This window comes from Nyctibius grandis, chromosome 2 (genome assembly GCF_013368605.1).
Source record: "Nyctibius grandis isolate bNycGra1 chromosome 2, bNycGra1.pri, whole genome shotgun sequence".
Classification (NCBI taxonomy): domain Eukaryota; kingdom Metazoa; phylum Chordata; class Aves; order Nyctibiiformes; family Nyctibiidae; genus Nyctibius; species Nyctibius grandis.
In genome coordinates this window covers 39621533-39643026 of record NC_090659.1, presented here as the reverse complement: position 1 = coordinate 39643026, position 21494 = coordinate 39621533, and the positions used below count along the sequence as shown (strand labels likewise).

Sequence of the window (21494 nt, the reverse complement as noted above, 5' to 3'; positions counted from 1 at the left end):
CTTCAATCTAAGATAGGCATAGAAGATCCTAGAAAGGACTTTTTCTGCCTGAAATCTCTAAACATTTTGTTATTGGCTGCAAAAACTGGCTGTGTTTTGGAAGGAAAGACTAAAATTCTTGACTGATTTAAAGGTTGTATGGGCTGACTGGGGGAAGAATGCTCTGAACAGTGGATCCTGGAGGAGGTACCTCAACCTTGCTGAGAAGCAGGGTTTCAGGAAGACCCCAAAGAGCCCATTGTGAATTGTTTGCTCTCTGCAGATGACACCCCACTGTGCTGAAGCATTTTGTGCTCTGCCAATCGAATGTATAAGGCCCTTAAAGTTCCTTCTCAAGGGCCTGGGTGTTACGCACCAAAGCATCAGACACTGCAACTCCTACCCGTCATGGGGCTGAGATTTTTTGGCTATAGCAAACAGTGGGTTCTCCAGGGAAGAACAGTAGCAGTATGATGCTCTTCTCCAAAAGCTAATAACCCCTACCTGTGTTTTTCTGTGTCTCCAAAGCTGAGGTCTGCATGGAAGCAACAGGGCACATCTGCAACTAGTTGAATTGTGGGCACTTTCCCTTAAAAAATAGTAACTGATACTTGATACACACCACAAGAACAAACTCATTCTTCCTCCATCCCAGGAATATGACTGTGGGTTATCTCCCTTGCTTTTGTACTCGGGGAAATATAACTGAGAAGAGGCTAAACGCTTTCCTTAAATGAGCACAGTTAGTCAGGGAAAACCTAGGATTAAAATCTACCAGATAGATACTCATTATGTGAGACTGCCTCTAATGACTACATTCCCAATGTGTGCTGTCTTTATGTCTTCGTCTTAGGCTATAAAACTGTCTCATCAGGATTGCTCTTTCTTCTTGTGCTGTTTACTATGTCTGATAAAGAATTAGTCCTAAATAATAAGTAACATAACAGTAACACTTTGGCCTGAATGCTGCTATAAACTCTCACAATGCAATTTAAAGCAGTTGTTGAAGAGATGCATGCAAATTACATGCATGGGGCCAAAACAGGAGCATATGTAAAAACTCCTTTTTTGCCAGATATGAATGTAGCTTGTTGCCTGTGCATAAACACATGCATGTACTCTCCTTCATGCCAAACTAAAAAGAAGATGTGGCCACTTCACATAAGAGTTTCAGACTGCAGCAATTTTCCTTTCCAGAGAATGATATCCCGTCAAATGGAGCAGTCTGAGGTGTTAAAAGCATTTGGTCAGTCTGGTTGTAGGAGCCATCCTAAAAAAAAAAAGAGCATCTGGGAGGATTTTGCAGCTCTTTGGCTCTACACCCCTGAGAATTTTGGTTTTGTCACACTTCTGAGGTGTGTTTTGTGTGAGGTAAAGCACACACAATCTATTAGAAACAGATTTAACTCATTTTTAAAATAAAACACATAAAGTTCAACTTCTCAATGTTATAAATAAATAACTAGTGAGAGATTCAATTCAGACCAATAAGCTCCTCAGTATGGATATAGTCTCATTTGGATGACTTTGTAGAAGACTCCTACTCATCATGACTATTGGTGGTAGAAACCAGAAAAAGACCAGATGCCCTGACTCTGCAGCACACTTTATAACAGCAGAGCTCTGAGCCTATGTGAAAGCCATGTGATACTCCTCACAGCAATGCAGTGAGCATCCTGCATCAAAGAGCTGGTTTGGTGTCAAGAAAAAAGTAAGCCAGTCAGTTTATAAGATGTTTATTTTCTAGGCTGGTGAAGTTTTCATTCCGTCTTCCATTCTTCCAGATATTTTATATGTAGGAAGAACAGATGACTGAAAAAATTGGTGGTGAAAGACAACCAAGAAGTGCCTTAAGGATGTCTTGCAGTTAAAAGACAGATCATTTGTGGTATTCAGGATGTGGGAGACCACATAGGAGGTTCCCAAAGGGAGACGGGATGTGTGAAGGAGAGGGATAGGAGGCTGAGCTAAACATGCAACAAGTCAGCTGATGGGAGCATTGAAGCTGAGAGTAAGAAGGAAGGAATTAATTCCAAAGTAATATTCTGAGCAGATTGTGTGGAAATGAGTTGAACTATAAGGAGGTAAAAAATGGGAAAGGTCTGAAAATAAAAGCAAAATTTTATTCTATTAGTGCTAGATGTGGTGAGTATATGGGTCTGTGTGTCTCTGACCAGCTGCAGATTGCCATCTATACCAGCTCCTAACCATTTCTGTTGTCATTTGTCCCTATGCCTGAGCCATCCCATTTGTCTAAATACAATTTTTCATCTGTGTCCCATGTATCATTTGGTGTATAAATCCCTAGCAGCCATAAATCAATGTCTGCTCAGTGATGTTAGTCACCCAAACTTCTCTTTTTCTTCAAGTCCTGCATATGCCTTCTGACAGTAAAGCAAGGAACATTATGGAGACATTAAAGGAAAAGCTGGCAGAATTGTGAAATAAAGTGAATGTCTGAGCTCAGAGGAACAAAAAAAAAAGGAATTAAAATTGATTCTGAGACCTCTTTCTGGCCACAGAGAGAGGTATTGACCAAGCCCTGTATTTGAGTCTGTACATATTGATGCTTACAACTGAGCTTCCATTAATTTCTCTAGCACAAGATCAGAATCACAGAGAAGGAAGAAAATAAGAAATTTTTAGAGAGAAAGGAGCAAAGTGTGAACTTTTTTTTTAAAATGTTTTGAGGTGAGTATGCCAAGCAGAATGAAACAGTTCATTCTGACTGAAAATAGAGGCCTAGACTGGTTGAGAATATTTCAATATTATTATGAATATTTTTTTTTTCATTAAATAGTTCTTCCCTCTTGACTTCTCTTCTCAGTGAACATTTTTTATCTTGTGGTTCCATGCAGTCTCTTAGGTGAGTTGGCTACACTGACTTCATAAAACATTATTAAAAATAAGATTACCCAGGAGGAGTTTGACTGGCCCTATGCTGGAGTGTAGATTTCACGACTAGAGATGTAATACCATCTTTTATTTAACCACATTCAGGAGTGTCCCAGGCCTCTGCACACATTATGCAGTTCACATGCCGATCAGCAGCGAAGAGCTCTGTCTTCATTAATGCAAAGTAACCGAGCAGTTTCTCAGAATCAGGTGCAAGGACCATCTCTGCTACCTGCTCCCAGTGAGGCCGAGAGCCTCTCGCTTTCCATTTGCTCACTTCAGTGATCACTGTTTTGTGATAAGAAAACAAGTAGGTGCCTGGATCTTTTCATGTCATAAGAAAAGCAAACAATTCAATTTCCCCAAATACTACCTGTTGTTCTATTGCATTGGAGGAAGGAAGACTTCAGAAAGACATGCCTTGCAGGGAGGTGATTGTCATGACTTGGAAAGGAAACATATGAAAGAAGAGTGGAGAGCTCAGAGGAAAAAATAATTTGATGGACATATGAAGAATTAAAGCATTTATTTTAGTATTTTCAAAGTTGACATAAGTACTAAGCAACTTTGCACTGTAGGCTTGTAGTTCCAATGGGAGGTTTCTGGATGTAAGCTTTCTGATTCACTGTTTTTTAGATTTGTTTCCACAGACTCATTTGCACATGGAAGGCGTTAGCTCTGGGACTGGCTGCACTCAGTCACAAGTGTGACTGAGCTTGTGTAGAAATACCTAAGTTAGCTTTAAAGTAATTTGCTCAGAGGTGCTCTGCTCCACACTGAGATGATACAGAGATCAGCACAAACTATAATGCCTGAGGTTAATGGCCTTCAATGAATTCCAGCCTGCCACAACTGCATCTGTAGCAGCCCTCAAACTACCTACGTGAAAGCCAGCTCCAGTGCCTTTATACAATCCTTTGTGACTGCTATGGCTATATGTTCTTTGTAGACTAGCTCAAGTTAGCTGGGTAAATCAGGAGCATGTCAACTGTTTTAAAGGGTTTTTCATTTCTGAGCTCCTGGTTTGTGGAGTGAAATAAAATAGTGCCTGAAAATTGTTCTTGTGCAGTGTCTATTAGATAACCTATGTGGAAGTATCCCACTGTACCCCAGAGCCAACAGTAAGATATGTTTCTGTTGTCAGCCTCAGCAGAAAGAGGCAGGGAAGAATGAAGACATCATATGGACTATCCTGTAATGTCAAATGCAGAACTGAAGAGGTTTTGTAGTGTGAGACTTACCTTCCTCTTACAGAGCTGGGTCTGTGGACAAAGGCATTCACTGAATGTGAAGCATGCCAATCCAAAAATTTTCACAAGCACTTTAAGGCACAAAAAAGTGCATCTTAAAAAGGATTCTGCTTCCGTGAAACATTGATAGGATTTTACCAGCATGACTCCCATTACATTCAGCAATGGTCCCACAGTTGAAAACTCACATACCACTTCAGAAATTGATTACTCACTGTTTGACCTCAGACTATGTCAAAGTATATATATAGATGGCTTTAGCTGTACTTACTCCAGAGATGTTTTCTTTCTGTGACTCATTCTATAATCACCTGGATCTGACAATCACTGGAGTATTTGTCTTGTGACTCCTCAGTGGTATTTTGCTGAAGAAGAGCTTTCAATTTTGGAATGTGACATGCCCTTTTTATATCCAGGTCATGTCATAAGGCTGGATTTTTGCTCAGATGTTTTCTCAAGTTAACCAAGTGAAGAGAAGCAGGTTAAATCTTGATGTAAGAGAAGAGTTCTTTTGATGCCATTTTGTTTATTTATATTTGTGTGTGTGCCTGCATGTGCACTTCTGGAAACAAGCAGCTGGAACTAGGGAAAAATTGTACTTTCCTTTATCTGTAATGCTTTCCTGCAGATTCCATTCAATGTTGCCCCTGTCTCTTGCCTGCTTTGGGTAGGGCATGTTGTGTCTCCTCCAGTCTGTAAATACCATTGCCATAAGTGGTGTTGCTCACATCTATTCCTCAATACTTGTTAGTATTTGGGCTCAGTGATATCAGTGTGAATGAGAGTCCTAAAAAGGATTTAGACTCCTAAATATCTCTGCAGGTCTTGGTCTGGCTCTGTAAGTGCCTTTGTGGCTCTTAGCCTTATTCTCTTGATCAAAAATGTATATTGATAGTACAGAATATGATTCTGAGTCTCAGATGCAACAGTAAGCACCCAAAACCGCTGCCACATTCCCACCAGCAGATATGGCATTCTCAGCAAACTAAGTTATTATATACGACAGATGAACTTTCAGAGGATGTTTGTTTTAGCTTGATGAAGCAGAATAATTTTGTCTTTATGTGATTTTTCCAACAAATTGCATCAGTGCAAAGTACCATACAATTACTGTATTTCAGAGGTTCCTGACATTTCTGTCCTTGTGGGTTTTTTCAGTGTTTGGAGATTTTTTTGTTTGTACAATAGGCAGAATTGTCATCAATGAATAATAAAAGTGACAGAAGCATAATAATTTCTGTAGTACATTATATTGTGGTGAATACTTCTAAAGAAGAAGTAATTCTCTGTTTACTGGGCATGATTATACTTAGGGAGTCAGGGTGATGCATTCCACGGAAATCCCACAGAAAGACAACCTCATAAATGAAAGGCATCACTCCCCAACAAGAAATATCACCTTGATTTGTAAGCCTTAGGGTAACTGTGTTGTCCTGGTGTCATAAATTTTGCCTCCTGTGACTGATACATTTCCTTGCTGTTAATGCTCTAATGAGATGATGATGTTTAAATGGAGGAAAACACTGGTTTTACCCAAAGGCAGAATGACAGGGAAAGAGAGAAGGCTTACTTAGATGTTGCAATAAACACTGCCTCTGGTCTACCTCCTGCTTTCTTACCAGAACCTTAAGCAAACTTTTTAAATCATGTGAATTTTCTTATCAAGGGTTGCACTATGCATTATACAGATCCTTGAGAAGAAATGTACAAGCTGCACAGCTTCTGGAGTAGCTGCAGGATCCCTGTGGCTCAGAGGAACTCTTCTAGTGCATTAAAGCTGCCTTTCTCTCCCTGGCCCAATACCCATGGTTCCTGGCCGCAGGACTGGCTGAGCTGCCTTTGATAGTGCTTCTCCAGTCTTTACCTTGCCTGCCTCACTCTGAGTAGGGAGGAAGCTAGGATGATAAACAGCTTGCTCCTGCCTAATGACCATGGCCAGCTGAGGTGTACCAGCAGTAGTTCAGCCTTGCTGTCTGACTTACAGGGATATGCCTGCAGGGCCACGAAGGGATGCATTGGCAAGCTCTTGAAGTGGTAATTCAGGTACCTGTTTTGCAACAGGCAGTTGTAAAAGCAGAACCCTCCATAGGGTTTAGGTCTGTTTCAGGGCTCATAAGGACTGTGCTGGACATTGGAGGCTGGCTGGTCTGTTTAGTTGAGGAGAAATGGTTGCTAAAACTGCAGCTGCCTCCAGAATTGGCAGTTAATAAACCATCTCCAACAAGCTCTGCTACCCTCCCCTGCTGTCCTGGGATCTGTGTTACCTGTACTCAGGTCAGCATGTGGGTCTTTGTCCTGCCCTCACTCATATTTTGATCCTCTCCCTCATTTGTGCGCAGACATGAAATCCCTGCTCCACAGACAAAGGGATGCTCAGTCCCCGGTGGGATCACTGCCTCCTCACTTTGCCCCTTGGTCCTGTTCCTGGATCCCCGCTCTATCCCCACACTCAGGCAGGATTGATTTTAGTCTTTTCAAACAGTCCTGATGCTTATACTGTGCTCTGTGGTAAGGGAAGAAGGGCACCTTTCTCCCCTGTAGACTGAACAAAATAAACTGTCCAAGACGGTGGGAAAAAACTCTTTCCATTGGCACACGGGCCGAAGTCAGAAGGTAGACCAAAAAATACTAAGTATAGAGAAAGACACAAGATTCTTCACAGATTTGTAAATATCTTGCCAACATTTTCACTGTCATTCCATGAGGTGGTTCTGCCTCATTAGCTCTCATTTTTGCTTCCACATTTCTCTGCTTTGCCCACAACTCTCTGTGTGTGTGTACACTGTATTTTAGTTTGCCTTACAAAATCCCTTAATAAATACACATATCAAAGAAAATTGGTGAGTGCACAGGTATCATTTTAAATCTCTTGTATGATTATAATATTCCCGGTAAGGACATTTTAGCTATATGTCTGAAATTAATGTGAAGAGAAAAAGTCTGCCAGGCGCAGCCTGGAAACTGTACACCAAAAAGGCAGAGTTAGGATGGATGTGAGAATACAGATATGATTAGTTGCAGTTAGGATGATCTTCAGGGCAAGAGTACAAGTAAATTTTCTCAAGAACCTGCCAAATTAAGGAAGCTTTGGGGTCCTGTATTATCAGTACTGGAGAATATTCAGGAAAAGCTGCAGTTAGCAGCTGGACAGGGCTCAGTGCATCTTTCAGCACTCATCCCTCAACATGGGAACTCCACCATGCTTTGGAATGGATTCACCCCATCTGGCAGCTGACAAGGAAACGATTCACTCTTGTACTGAGTTTGCATGGCAAGGTTTTGGTAGCGGAAGGGGGCCACAGAACTGACTTCTGTGAGAAGCTTCCCCTGTGTCCGACAGAGCCAATGCCAGCTGGCTCCAAGATGGACCTGTCGCTGGCCAAGGCCAAGCCCATCAGTGACGGTGGTAGCGCCTCTGGGATAACATATTCAAGAAGGGGAAAAGCTGTTGTGCAACAGCAATTGCAGCCAGAGAGAGGAGTGAGAATACATGAGAGAAACAATTCTGCAGACACCAAGGTCTGTGAAGAAGGAAGGGGAAGAGATGCTCCATGTGCCAGAGCAAAGATACCCCTGCAGCCCATGGTGAAGACCATGGTGAGGCAGGTTGTCCCCCTGCAGACCATGGAGGTCCATGGTGGAGCAGATATCCACCTGCAGCCCATGGAGGACTCCATGCCAGAGAAAGTGGGTGTGCCCGAAGGAGGCTGTGGCCCCATGGGAAGCCCATGCTGGAGCATGTTCCTGTCAGGACCAGAGACTGTCTCCCATGGGAGAGACCCCACGCTGGAGCAGGGGAAGAGCGTGAGGAGTCCTCCCCGCAAGGAGGAAGGAGTGGCAGAGACAACCTGTGATGAACTGACCACAATCCTCATTCCCCATCCCCCTGCACCACTGAGAGGGAGGAGAAAATCGGGAGTGAAGTTGAGCCTGGGAAGAAGGGAGGGGTGGGGGGATGATGTTTTAAGATTTGGTTTCTATTTCTCGTTATTCTACTCTGATTTGATTGGTAATAAATTAAATTAATTTTCCCCAAGCTGAGTCTGTTTTGCCCATAACAGTAACTGCTGAGTGATCTCTCTGTCCTTATCTTGACCCATGAGCCTTCCATTATATTTTCTCTCCCTTGTCCGGCTAAGGAGGTGGAGTGATCGAGCATCTTTGGTCAACACTTACCATCTAGCGAGGGTCAACCCACCACAACTCTCTAGCCAGAGAGTGGCAAGGTCACAGCTACCTTTGGTACAGGAGCTATGAGGCAATATGCCACAGCAAATTCAGGGGAATACTCGGTATATTCAGATTTTTTGTGGGTAAGGAGAGCAGATGAGTGCTGAGGACTTTCTGGAAGAGCTAAGTGTCCCAAAGTCAAGGGAGGTGTGTGACACATTATAATGTCAGGGCTTTTCAAGAAGGCAGTGTACTGGAGAGTCCTGTCAACTGGCAGCAGCAGCAGACCCTCTGGGGAAGGAGGGGGATGGGAGCTGCGGGGAACAGAAGCGATATCTTAGCTGTTTGTCAGAATATCAGACATCTACTTTCTGGTGGATCTGAGCATTAGTTACCTGGTTTGGGTTTGGGTTTTTTTGCCTGAGTCTTTTCAAGAAACAGAAGTTTTGCTTATGACTCAAAAATTACTTTGATTATCTTGAATGTGCCTGAAAGGCACCTGGACTGTTACCTTGTTGCATTGGAGGTGACAAAAAAAAAACTAGGGCGAAAAAAAGGATTTCATTATAAAGTATACTTTGCTTAACTTTTTAGAGGTAATGTAAACTCTTTTCAGATCTTAGGCAGCAAAGTAAAATTAAATGTTTCCATTGCCTTTGAAGAGTTTTAGATTATGTTCTCAAACCTTAGCTATACTTCATAGAAGTTTACTCTTTTCATTTTAAAACTGGACACAGACAAATCCATGGGACCACACAGGAAACACCCACAAGTGCCGAGGGAGCTGGCTGATGGCATTGTGAGGCCATTCTTAATTATCTTTGAAAGGTCATGGTGACTAGAGGAGGTTCCTCATCATAGGAAAAAAAAATGTCACTCCTATCTTCAAGAAGGACAAGGAGAAGGATCCAGGAACTACAGGCTGGCCAATCTTACCTTGAAGCCTGGAGCAAATCCTCCCTGAAGCCATTTCCATATATGAAGGACAGGAAGATGACTGGCGCTAGTCAGCATGTATTTATGAAGGGGAAATCATTCCTGACCACACTAATAGCCTTCTACAATGACTTGACTGGTTTCATACATGGGGAGAGAGCAGTGGATGTTGTTCATCTCAACTTTAGTAAGGCTTTTGGCACTGTCTCTCACAAAATCCTCATAGACAAACTATTGGAACAGACTAACTAAATGGACAGTGAGGTACATGGAAAACTGTCTGAATTGCCATGCTCAGAGGGTTGTGATCAGCAGCACAAAGTCCAGCTGGAGGCTGGTCACTACTGGTGTACTGCAGGGGTTGATACTGGGCCAATATTTTTTAACATCTTCATAAATTACCTGGATGATGGGACAGAGTGCACTCTCAACAAGTTTGCAGGAGATACAAGACTGGGAGGGATGATTGATGCCCCAGAGGGTTGTGCTGCCATTCAGAGGGACCTGGATATGCTGCAGAAATGGGACAACAGGAGCCTTGCGATGCTCAGCAAGGGGAAATGCAGTCCTGCACCTGGAGAGGAACAATCTGAGAGATGACTAGCTGGAATGCAGCTTTGCAGAAAAGGCCATGGGGGTCCTGGTGGACACCAAGTTGAAAGTGAGCCAACAATGTGCCCTTGTAGCAAAGAAGGCAAATAGCCTCCTGGGCTGAATTAGGCAGAGCATTGCCAGCAGGTTGGAGGAAGGGGATCCTTCACTCTGCTCAACACTGGTGCAGCACGTCTGGAGTTCTGGGTCCATCTGTGGGCTCTCCAGTACAATAGTGACACAGACTTACTGATATGGGCCCAGCAAAGGGTCACAAATGTGATTAAAGAACTGGAGGATCTGTTGTACAAGAAGAAGCTGAGATTGCTGAGGCTGCTCAGCCTGGAGAAGAGAAGGTTCAGGGGCAACTTAGCCATGTGCATAAATAACTGATGGAAGGGTAAATAAAGAAGATGGACCCAGATTCTTCTCAGTGGTGCCCAGTTACAGGACAAGAGGCAGTGGGCACAAACTGAAACACAGAATGTTCCACTTAAACATAAGAAAAACATTTTACTGTGAGGGTGACTGAGCACTGGCACAGGTTGACGGAGAAGATGTGGAGTCTCCATCCCTGGAGATATTCAAAACCTGATGAAGTATGGTCATGAGCAACCTGCTTTGGCTGACTCTGCTCTGGGACTAGATGGACTAAGGGGATTGAGACATCTCCAGAGGTTCCTTCCTACTTCAATGATTCAGTGTTTCTGTTTATTTAGATGTAGAGAAATATGTTGGTGAAGCTGCCCAGCTAGTAGAAATATCATCAAGTGAAAAGGAAAAAAATGATACAATGTGGGGAGAACAGCAGACTATTATTTGGCTTGTTTTAGCTTGGTGTTGAAAGTGAAAACACAACATAAAAAGGAAGTTTTTTAAAAAAACAATTGTTGCAAAAACTGAGTTGAACAACACACTTCACTGGAATTTAACACCCTCAAAACAGATTACCATTGTGTTTTTTCTTGCCAAAACCACCTTGTTTGTTTCCTCTAAGGTGGGTGGTCTAGCAGTCAGGAAGCTGATAGTGTACTGGGTTTCACTGCCCACATTAATTTACCTTTCCATTTTTCAAAAAAGAAAGCAATAATGTTTCCCTCCTTTGTAAAACAATTTCAGATCTAAATATGAAACCAAATGTAGATATTTATATTCTGTGCAATATCATTTTTTAAATAAGAAAAATTATGTGATTAAAAATAATAATGAGAAAAGAGAGGAGAAAGTACTTGATACTCAATGCTTGTATCAATCTTTGAGTCACTGAAATTCAGGCATTTAACATTAATCCTTTTTGATTCAGCTGAGGATGCCTGTTTATTTCATCATGCTTAAAAAAATTAGGAGGCTAATAGACAACTAAATAAATATTAAGTCCCCATTCGTTCTGCTACACATCAGTTACTGCTGAATAGCAGGAAAGGAGGTGGGAGGAAAGAGATTACAAACAGCTGTTTAACGAAAGCTGTGTCAAGCCAGAACAGATATTGCTAGAATATGTGTTTATGGCAAGGCAGACATCTCCAGATCAGGTGCACGAAGATCTGCTTGTTTAAGTCCACTTTCAGTGGGCTGGAGTCAATGTGAAAAGCGGCCTTTGCTGGGAATTTCGGTGGCAAGCCTTTACATACAGAGTGGAATAGGTGTGGAGAGGTAGTCTTTTAATTTTAAGTCTGAGAAGGAAGGGAGAGGAGTCGTTGCAATGCTAAAGCATATTCTGCGCTGGTACTGTGGATAAAGAAAAAGCTGTCATACTCATGCTCTCACTCAACTCTTCTCATAAATCCTTAAATGGAAGGAAGTAGCTCTGTGTATTTATATAACAACTTCCACTGAAACTAGGTTAATTAAATTAGTGTTGGTAATGTTTTTCTTTTGATCAATATTTACATGATCTGTTTGGGAAAACTCACTTTCTACTTGTTTTCAGCCACGTCTGTACCAGATTGTACGGAGGCTGAGGGATCTGTACTTTTGTTTCAATGTATATTGCAACATTTTTATTGCATTCCACAGGTCCTCCAGTAAACGTTACTTGCAATATTTTTATCAACAGTTTTGGATCAGTCACAGAAACCACAATGGTAAGTGCTATGATGCCATTGGCAAGAGAACAACAATACTTAATATATGTCATGAACACAACCTGTCAATTTTTCTATTTATTGTTCAACTTGCAGGTCCTCCTGTAAATGTTACCTGCAACATATTTATCAACAGCTTTGGTTCAATAGCAGAAACTACAATGGTGAGTGGGACTGGTCATTGAAGCCATCTTGTGAAGGAGTGGGATGTGACGTGGAATGAAGCTGCTCAGGTTGTGGGGACGTTTACTAAGCTATTAAGCTACTAAAAACCTACCAGCTGAATTAAAATAAAATAAATATAAAATAACTATATAAAGAGGTAGATAAATCATTAAACTCAACTACCAAATCTGAGCATACATATGTAGTGACTGCACCATAGTCTGTAGTGACTGTGATGGCAGCAAATACAGGTGTGTGCAAACCAGCTTTCTCAGATTTTATCATCACTGAAGAGGCAGAGGAATGGCTGGAGCTCAGTTGTGGGGCTCCCTGCCAAGTACTCCATATTTTGAGTGGGTCTTACACCACATGTTGAATTGTCTGCTGCTGCAGGCTGTGCTGACAGAGATACCAGAATGGTCTTGTTTAACTTTTAGCTAAATCTCTGTGAATTGCAGACACATCAGTAACTGAAGTGAATGCATAACTTCAGTCAAATGACTAAAATATAGGGCTGTAAGGAGACTTGGGTATTTTGAGGGTTAAACTGGTACTAGGAAATTATGGGATCCTAGCTGACTGAAATGCGTATTTTGACTGAATTCAAAGAATGCTATCTGTCAAAAAAACATGGCCAAAATGAAAATGTCAGAGTTTTAATTTTGATATATATAAAAAAATAGTTCAATTTGTCATTTAAAGATGAGATTTTTCTTTTAAAAATTGTGAAAATTTAGGATTAAAGTAGTCAAGCTAAGAAAAATGGAAATGAAAACTTTAGTCCAACATTTTTCTTTTTTAGTCTAGAAGTGAATTTTCTTTTTTTTCAATATTTGTTAAGAAAAATATTTTTTTCTGAGTCTGTTTAAAAAGATGCTGAGTTTTTTAATCTTCTTTGTCAAACAATGAACAAAAAAGATCAGTTATTTATTTAAGCATACATATACATGATTGCTGAGGTTAGTTCAGAGAGAGATTTTTGATGGCTTTCTTATAATAATGCGATAAACCCATAATAATTGCCACGTGCTCATATACGAGAAGTGGGTTAAACACATTCTAGAAAGGGTCTAGTGACAAATCCCAGCTTGACTTTGAACACTTCAAGTCACCACTGACACAAAATAAACTAAAAATGGGTGCTCTTACCTTCACTGAAATTTTGCAAGAGTTATTCTCATTGCCTTGGGACCCTATGCACAGCTATGGACACTTCTGAAGCAATTGCAATGCAGTTTCATAACCCTTGTTTTCCAGGGGTTCCTACACAGCGTCCAGGTCTTTCTGTATTTGCTAAAGCCAGAGGCAATAAAGTTGCTTAGCATCCTGTAGGACTGAGTTCTTGGTGACTAAAAATGAACTTGCTACCCACAAAAGGACTTAAGGTGTACCAAAGAACTATTTTTAATAAAATGGGATAGATATCTCTTGCAATCCTTGCATTATGAAGGAAGAGCAGATATTTAGCCCAACTTGATTATTTTTTTAATATTCAAATACTTTATTTAATATTAAAATACTTCATTTAAATTCAACTGTAATTCATGCCATTATTTTAGACAGTGGTGTCTAAAGAATGTAGGAACACGAATCTTCTGCTCCTAAATATTTTTATTTAAAAAAACACCTTGTTATTTAATGTTTTCCAGCGATAAAGGGCAAGTTATCGTCAGGGCAGGCTGCTTTCTCAAATAGTGTGGGAAAGACTTCTATAAATGACAAGCTATAACATACAGAAATATAAAATAAACAGATATGTTAATGCTGTAGAGCATGTACCTGTAATATTTCAAAAACACCTTAAAAGAAAACTAAAATCAAGTTAAAAATGACAGGAAAAAACATATCTTGATGTAACACAATTATCAACAGACTTAATCTTCATTTTTTTGGGGAAACTTCATTTGTTTTCCTATGTTTAAAGGATTCTGAGAAGACAGCTGTGAATGTAGCCTTTTTTACCCAGCCATGTGTGTTGATCCTAGTGTGTAGAAGCATCAGCATAGTGTTAAGTAGCAGAAATCCTGCATGTCACTGGCTTTACAAGATGGCATTCAATGAAAATATTTGCACGACCTAATGCTGATTGCATTAATTAGAATCCTTCATTGCTTTGATTAAATCCCCTCATTGCATTTTACCTTCTATCAAATACGTTAATGCGCATCTTTCTAATGTTCATTAACACATTCTGCTGAAAACAGCCAAACATTCAAGTAGATGAAAACGAAGACTATTGGCTTTCTTATTTTGCTTTGTTCATAATATCTGCCAAAAATGTGGAAAGATTTCTCTTAGATGTTGTTCAAGGGTTTGATATTGATTTTCTTAATGCTGTCACTTCTTTAATGACTAGTGTGACTAATTTTAGGATGTTTTAAAACTGCTCTGAGAGGCAGACACCAATTACTCTTCTATCTACTTTGCCTTTCTGGAATAGATGTAATCATGTGGTAAAAATGTTGGCATCCCTTGTGATAAATAACGAATTTTGTTTGACTCCTTGGATTAATTTTTCCCTATAAAATGCTGTTGATGGTTTTGATATAAAACTAAAAAATTCATTTAAAACCCTGGATTGTAAATTCAATAGAGACATTCCTGGCTCAGAGGAAAGGAATGCTTAGTGAAGCCATGTATATGTACTGAAGGGACATTATCAGAATATAACTTGGACGATCTAAAGCAGCTCATTGGAAACTCGGGAGAAGAAAACCTGTTTAGAGAAACTTTCAGTAGGAGAAATGAACATGGAAAGCAGGATTACAGTCCCAGATCTACTAAATTCAGGAAGCCAGGGTCTCAATAACATTGGCAGGAGTAGCTTCTGTTTTCTGATTAGGACAGACACTAGGATGGAATTGAAAGGCCAGCACAACTCTTATGTCCAGTATATTCTTTTAAAAGCCAAAACTTTTTATTCAGAAATAAAACAGGATTTTGTGCTAGTTTTATCCAAATGGAATTCCACAGAGTCTTCATGAGGTTTTTTTCCCAAAGATCTAGGGAAAAAAAAGCATATATATTAGTCTTTTTGCACTACAATGCATGTATGGGACAGTATCACAATTTCTTTTTCTCCCAAAGAAATTGTTTTCTTCCATATTAGGATGATATATATTATACCAAAATAAAAATAGTATAAAAAAAGCCAGAGTCAAGATGGAATTGTTGGAAATTTTCTTCATTGATTCACTTGTCTTTCATTTAAACTCTAACTTTCAAAGAAAGAGAAAAAGACGATCCTGAGTAACTTCACTGAATAAAGAAGTTATGCCAGTAAGCTCTGTATCTATTTTTGGAAGCATTCACACATTCAGTATTCAGCAGAAAATTCACTGTACAGTATGACTGCAGTTGAGTATCACAGATGAGTAATCTACATCAGGCTGGGCAAAGTCCCAAAGAATTCAGATGTTCAGTGTTGCTAATGACCAGGATTTTTTAGCTATCAGCTGTAGGAGAAGCTAAGAGCAGTTTGTACATTGATGAGCTAATTGTTAATTACAGAAATGACTAACTGTGAGGACATTGTTATTGTTGTTATGCCCTGTAATCAATGACTGACACCATGCAGCAGGTTGGGGTAAATGCATCAAACTCCAGTTTTGTTTTGAGTACTTATGTTAGCATAAAAATTTGCCATTCTTTTTAAAATTTTAGGAGCCATAAATCTTGGCTATGGCTCGGTGTATGATGTTATCTTCCCACTAGAAAAAAGCGTAATTATAAATCAGCTTGTTAGATCCTGATTACTTCACATGTATAGTATTAACTGCATAAGAGACTCCCACTGAAGGTGTTGGGGACACCTTACATGCTTAGGTACATAGGTAACCAAGTGCTTTTCTGTTGCGTGACCTCGAAACAGGTCACTAAACCACTACTTTTTAGTTAGCAATCATATTTAGGATTTGGAGAGAGAGAGTAGGCTCTTTGGCAAGCCCCTTCTACAGATGGAAGGCCAGCTAAGTCTTCTGTTTGCCTCAGACATCTGACTCAAAACCTGGGCAATCAACGCTATCAGAGGGGAATATGGGAGGAAGGCTAAGATCTAAGATGAGCATCAGTCCAGGGACAGAAAATAGCACTGAAGATGGAGCAGGGCTCCCCAGCACTCCCCTGTCACATCAGTGCCTGAGGCCAAAGGGCTCAGAGCTTTGCTGAAACTCTGGGAAGTGAACCTGGTGACCATGGATTTGCTGAAAGACCATTTCTCTCTAGATTTCAATAGCAAAACCCAAGCATATCTGAATGGAGTCCCTGAATCTTCAGATAAATCTACTAAAACTAATCAGGTGAATATTCCTTATGTTAGTATTAGCCTGATCTTATGGCTTGAGAACAGAGGAAAACTCTATCTGAGTTGCCTTGAGCTATTGCTGGCATTGGTGTTGCAATTGAGGTTGAATCTTCAGGTCCACAGTCCTCGTTCAGAGCAGTGGTGCTGTCAGAAAGAATTTGTGGAGCAGCTGTACTCGTGGTTGTGTAGGCGTGATTTACTACAGTCCACTCACTTCTACCCTCAGGAACTTGCAAGATACACACTGTAGTCTGCCTGAGCTCCATGTTGTGATACCGTTCTCAGGAGGATTTTTCTTCAGAAGATAGTTACAGTGTTAGCACAGGAAAAGTAAACTCAAAATTCTGCACATGATTAGGTCTGACTGTGTAAACACTCATCCCTCTCAGCTGCTTACACTGCAAACATAAGAGAAAAAAAAGTAATGATGCTTTTTTTGTGGTGTGCGTGTTATATTATATTTCCATTTTTATTTCTTATTAAAATATCTATACATATACATATATATACAAAGCCTATCAGACATAAACAAAGGTTTAAGTACTGTTTTGCTTCTAACACCAAAGCTTGCAGAGAGAAAGCATTTCTAAGTGTATCAGTGTGATGGCTCTGATATATTTATGAAGGTACATGCTGAAAAAGATGGAATAATCCTATTGGTATTATTTATGGTTTTGGTATAATATATATCATCATATGCAAGCTCTTCTATGAATAAGGATTTTTCAGACTGTTTTTTGTTATCTAAATCATCAACTATTGAAGTATATGAAAGCACATTTATTTTTAGATATTTCAAAACAACTTACCGATTTGACTGATTTATGATTTCTGTGTCATGGGGCAAAAAATCCCTCTGCTTTCCATAGACTTCATTGTATATCTGATTCCAAAGAAAAATTAAAGGCAGTTGCACAACTAGTTGTAGCAATTTTATTCTATCAGCAGTTGCTGATGACAGCTTCTGTCTTCTTTTCTGCAAAATGAAAATCAAATGTTTTCTTGACTTTATAACTAAAACTGTCCCATATAAACTTACAAGACACTCAGTTTCTAAGACCAAGAAACAAGGGAAAGTATGCTTAGTGTGTCCTCACAAGATGTGATGACATTTGGTAAGCTCAAAACTGCAAGTAGCTATTTGATCTTTAACTGTGTGAAACACCACCTTCATAAAAAGTACACTGGCTTGTGAAAAAAAAGATACAGGCTTTAGTAAGTATCTTTAATAAATTTGCTATTCTTGAGACCTCTTTCAGGTCTATCTTGCTCTGATTAGTAGACATTCCTGTTTTGACTCTCATCTACCCAACAGCAAAATGAAAATTATAAAGGAAGCAAGAAAAATCACAGTCCTAGTGAGACTGTAAAGCATCATCCCATAGGGATCAAAAACTGCATCAGTTTGGATGTCAGAAAGATTCTGTCAGGGCAGCAGCACACCTCGTCACCAACCTACTGAATGAAGAGTGGGAAACACTGAAGCTTGGAGGGGCTTGTTCACAGAGCCTGCACATTGGGCAAGCTGCTTTCTGCAGCTCTAATCAGAGTGAGAATATCTATTTATATTTCAAGGATGTTGACTTATGTTCTTTAGATGATGCAGTTCAGTGGCCTAACTAAACCCAGGTCAACTCATACATTTTCCAAGTCAAAAGCACAGTGCTGCCATTTTAAAGTACTGCTCCTACCATGAAGAAAATCCTAAGTGTGATGGGTTTGTACAGTTGGAAGAATTATTTGCTAACATATTCCTTCAGAGATTATAATCGATACAAATATTACTAAATATTTTCCTTTTAGAGGAAAGGTAGATGTATTTCTAAAAGAGTGTTCACAAGCAAGTTAAATGTAGTAATTTCAGGTAAATATGCTCTAATAGCAGGGAAAACTGGGGGAGATGAAGCTCTTATTTGCTGACTTTGGAAATTCAGGATAAGGAGAATAAGCATTAACATCTTTGCATCCCCTCCAGGGAGGTTAGACCCTAAAAGCTCTCTTCACACTCACCTTTAATAGCCAGTTCTTGACACAGCGTTAATGTTGATTCTAAATGAATCTCTAAGTAATTGCTGTCTTTCCCAGTTGTGACTAGCAGACCACTGAGAAGAAGAATGCAATTAGAACAATTTTAATGGGATGCAGAGAGGGAGGAGTGAATAAAGCAACATACAGATAAAAGCATATGGTAGACAGAAAAAGGACACAAACAGTAAATAAGAAGTGCTGATTTAATTTCTTCAATACAAATGTGGCTTCATTGGAATTAGCAACTATTCATGAGTACATTAGAAATAATTGATTTACTCATGGGAAGCAATTTATTTAAATTAGTAGTTTTATAGAATCTTTGTTGAAATTGTGTATATCTAGCTGCAATGCTTTTTGACTTTCAAAGTACCTTTGAGTTAATCCACAGCATTTGAAAGAGGGTTATATTTAATATTAGAGGTTGCAGTTAATATTTTTTTTAATCACTGAAGTAATTTTGATTTGGAAAACATACCAGTTGTGCTGGTTTGGTTCAATACAGCATTTAGACTTATTTTCAAATGAGAACTCTTATGTTCAAAGGATAACATAAATGTTTACTGTAACACTGGTACTGCAGTAAGTCTAAGAGCATAAAGTAAGCTAAAGTGAACTTCCAGTTTTGGTAAGTGGCTTAGTAACCTTTTTGCATGGCATTTCTGTAGGACTACAGAGTGAACATTTTTTTGAGACAGCAGTGGAATGATTCACGTCTGGCTTACAGCGAATACCCCGATGATTCTCTGGATTTGGATCCCTCTATGTTGGACTCTATTTGGAAGCCGGATTTATTCTTTGCCAATGAGAAGGGAGCAAACTTCCATGATGTCACGACAGACAACAAGTTGCTGAGGATTTCTAAAACTGGAAAAGTGTTGTACAGTATCAGGTAAACCAGTTTATTTTTTTTTCTCTTCATCCCCTTCTTTCTCCTCACTCCTTGTTTTTCTGGATATAATTGCTTACAGAACATAATGTACATATTTAATTTTTTGTTGTCCCATGTGTACAACTGAAATGAGACTTAATAGTAGCAAGGTAGAAGGCAAATTTGCCTATGTTCCTTTGCTAAGCTTTTACTTTTCACAAAATAGTTTGTAAGTGGCACAGCAGTACTTCTTAGTCTCGTTGGAAATTCAAGGCTGTCTAAAACTCTAATAGTACACCTCAATAATTCCCATTAGCCTTAGTTCAAACCACTCCTCTTACAAAGAAAGGAAATCAACTCCTCTGTAGATGGGGTGTTGCAATTTAAAAGTAAAGGGGAATAGTATTTTAAATGACTGCTCAATACCTTAAGTAAAAACATGGTTGAAATGCAATAATCTCGACATGCAAGTCACTGACTACTTGGATGTATCTATTCACATTTAAAAATAACTGGAATTATGGAAAGTATTTTTTAATACTAAGTGCATTGATGTGTGTGTCACGTGACTGGATTTAGGCTGAATTAACAAACACTGACAAAACATGATTTGATATGACCTGATGAAATGGGACATATGCAGAGAATCAGAATGTCATTGCACAGGCAGAAAGAGCAGCAAATAATTTGCAGTATTTATTTGACATTCAGCTTACTGTGCACCGTTAATTGCTCAATATAAGTAGTCAAAGATGCATAACGCTGTATTATTGCTCTTACAATTGTTTAAAAAATGTAATTACTGCGTTCTATTTGTTTCTGGGAATGCTTCTCAGCTTTTGCCTTTCTTGCATTGTGAAAAGTAAACATGATAGTATTTGTTTAGCAGGTGGTTCAGTGAATTTGCCCATCTGTAAGGCAGATTAGTTTAGAAGGCAGTTGTTTCTGACCAGGCATTCTGTTTGTGACCTGCATTTTCATTAAGGAATTATTATTGATCCAGGTTCAGAACAGCTGTCTTCTTTAGGATGCTAAATAAATAAATAATAACATGGCACTTCCTCCGTTTACTTATTTCTTGTGGAAACTCCTTGATAAGACCCCAGTAATATTTGGATGGATTAAGCAGGGTTTAAAGTAAATGTTTATTGAGAAAGGTTTCAAAGTGGTACCTGAACAGTTTGAGAAAAATAAGAAGATATAAGGATGGAACTAGCACCAGAAGAGTGATAAATATGCTGTCACTTACAAATATTTCTTCTTTCACCCTGGGAAAGAAATGAATGCATCTGTTTGTTTGAATGACATCAGACACCATCTTATTGGAGGCAACAGTGCAGTTGAGTGCTGTTCTGAATGCAGATGGATAATTTTCCTGGCACTTGTCCATGTGGGAAAAGTAATATTTTGAGCTGTCATATCACATTTGTAAAATTCCCACACCTGAATGCAAATTAATCCAAAGCAGAGTAAGCAGTATTCCAGTGGAGTACTAAGCAAAACTCATTGTTTCTCAGTTGTATCATATAGCAGTAATAGAGGCTTACCTGGTGCCTCTGACGTGGCATATAATTTTTTAGTACTTTACAGTGAAGAAAACATTCCAGAGTATGGAAACTTGAAGTCAAAAGTAATTAGAAAAACTCCTCTTTATTCTCTAGATACTGGGCTAGATGAATCTGTGTGTTGCCAGTCGCTTTTAGTTGTGCTATGCAGAAACAAACAAGAATATTTTAGTGATTGGTTTCAGTACATTAAGAATGTTATAATGCTGCCATCTTCACTGCTGCACCAATAGCACTTAGTTTGACACCATGTTATTTAACATTTAGCATTTAATGTGCTGTAAATGTTTAAAGAACTTCACAAACATGTCTGAGAAGTAATGGTGTAGATTGTTTTGTCATATTTCCAAATTTAATAAAATCAAGGTCAATCTCACATAAATATAAATCGCACTCTGCATAAAATTAGTTTAGAACTGCTCCCGGTAATTAATGGGTAAGAAGCAAGGTGTGTGTGTTATGTGACAGTGGTATTCCTCTTCCCTATATACTGCACTGAAAACATGGAAATATGCTACACAGGAGTCACATTTTTCTTAACATTGTTAAATGTTCTCAGAGGCTAATGCTGCCCTTTCTGAAAAGAATTTGGAAGGTTACCCGGAACTAGCTCCCATGGTCCATATTTTACTAAAACAAGATACTTGATATAGGATA

The 21494-nt window shown here is 39.3% G+C and overlaps 1 protein-coding gene across 2 annotated transcripts in view; it reads left to right on the top strand.

The window, feature by feature from the left end:
- The window catches only part of GLRA2 (glycine receptor alpha 2), a 134030-nt gene that overhangs the window by 10145 nt on the left and 102391 nt on the right, over window positions 1–21494 (top strand). The window contains exons 3-4 of one of the 2 annotated variants that reach the window (XM_068425091.1): window positions 12002–12069; window positions 19070–19293. In XM_068425091.1, coding sequence (XP_068281192.1) covers window positions 12002–12069; window positions 19070–19293 — 292 coding nt within the window. Of the gene's footprint in view, window positions 1–11837; window positions 11906–12001; window positions 12070–19069; window positions 19294–21494 lie in introns of both variants that reach the window. The other variant, XM_068425092.1, reaches the window with a different exon arrangement.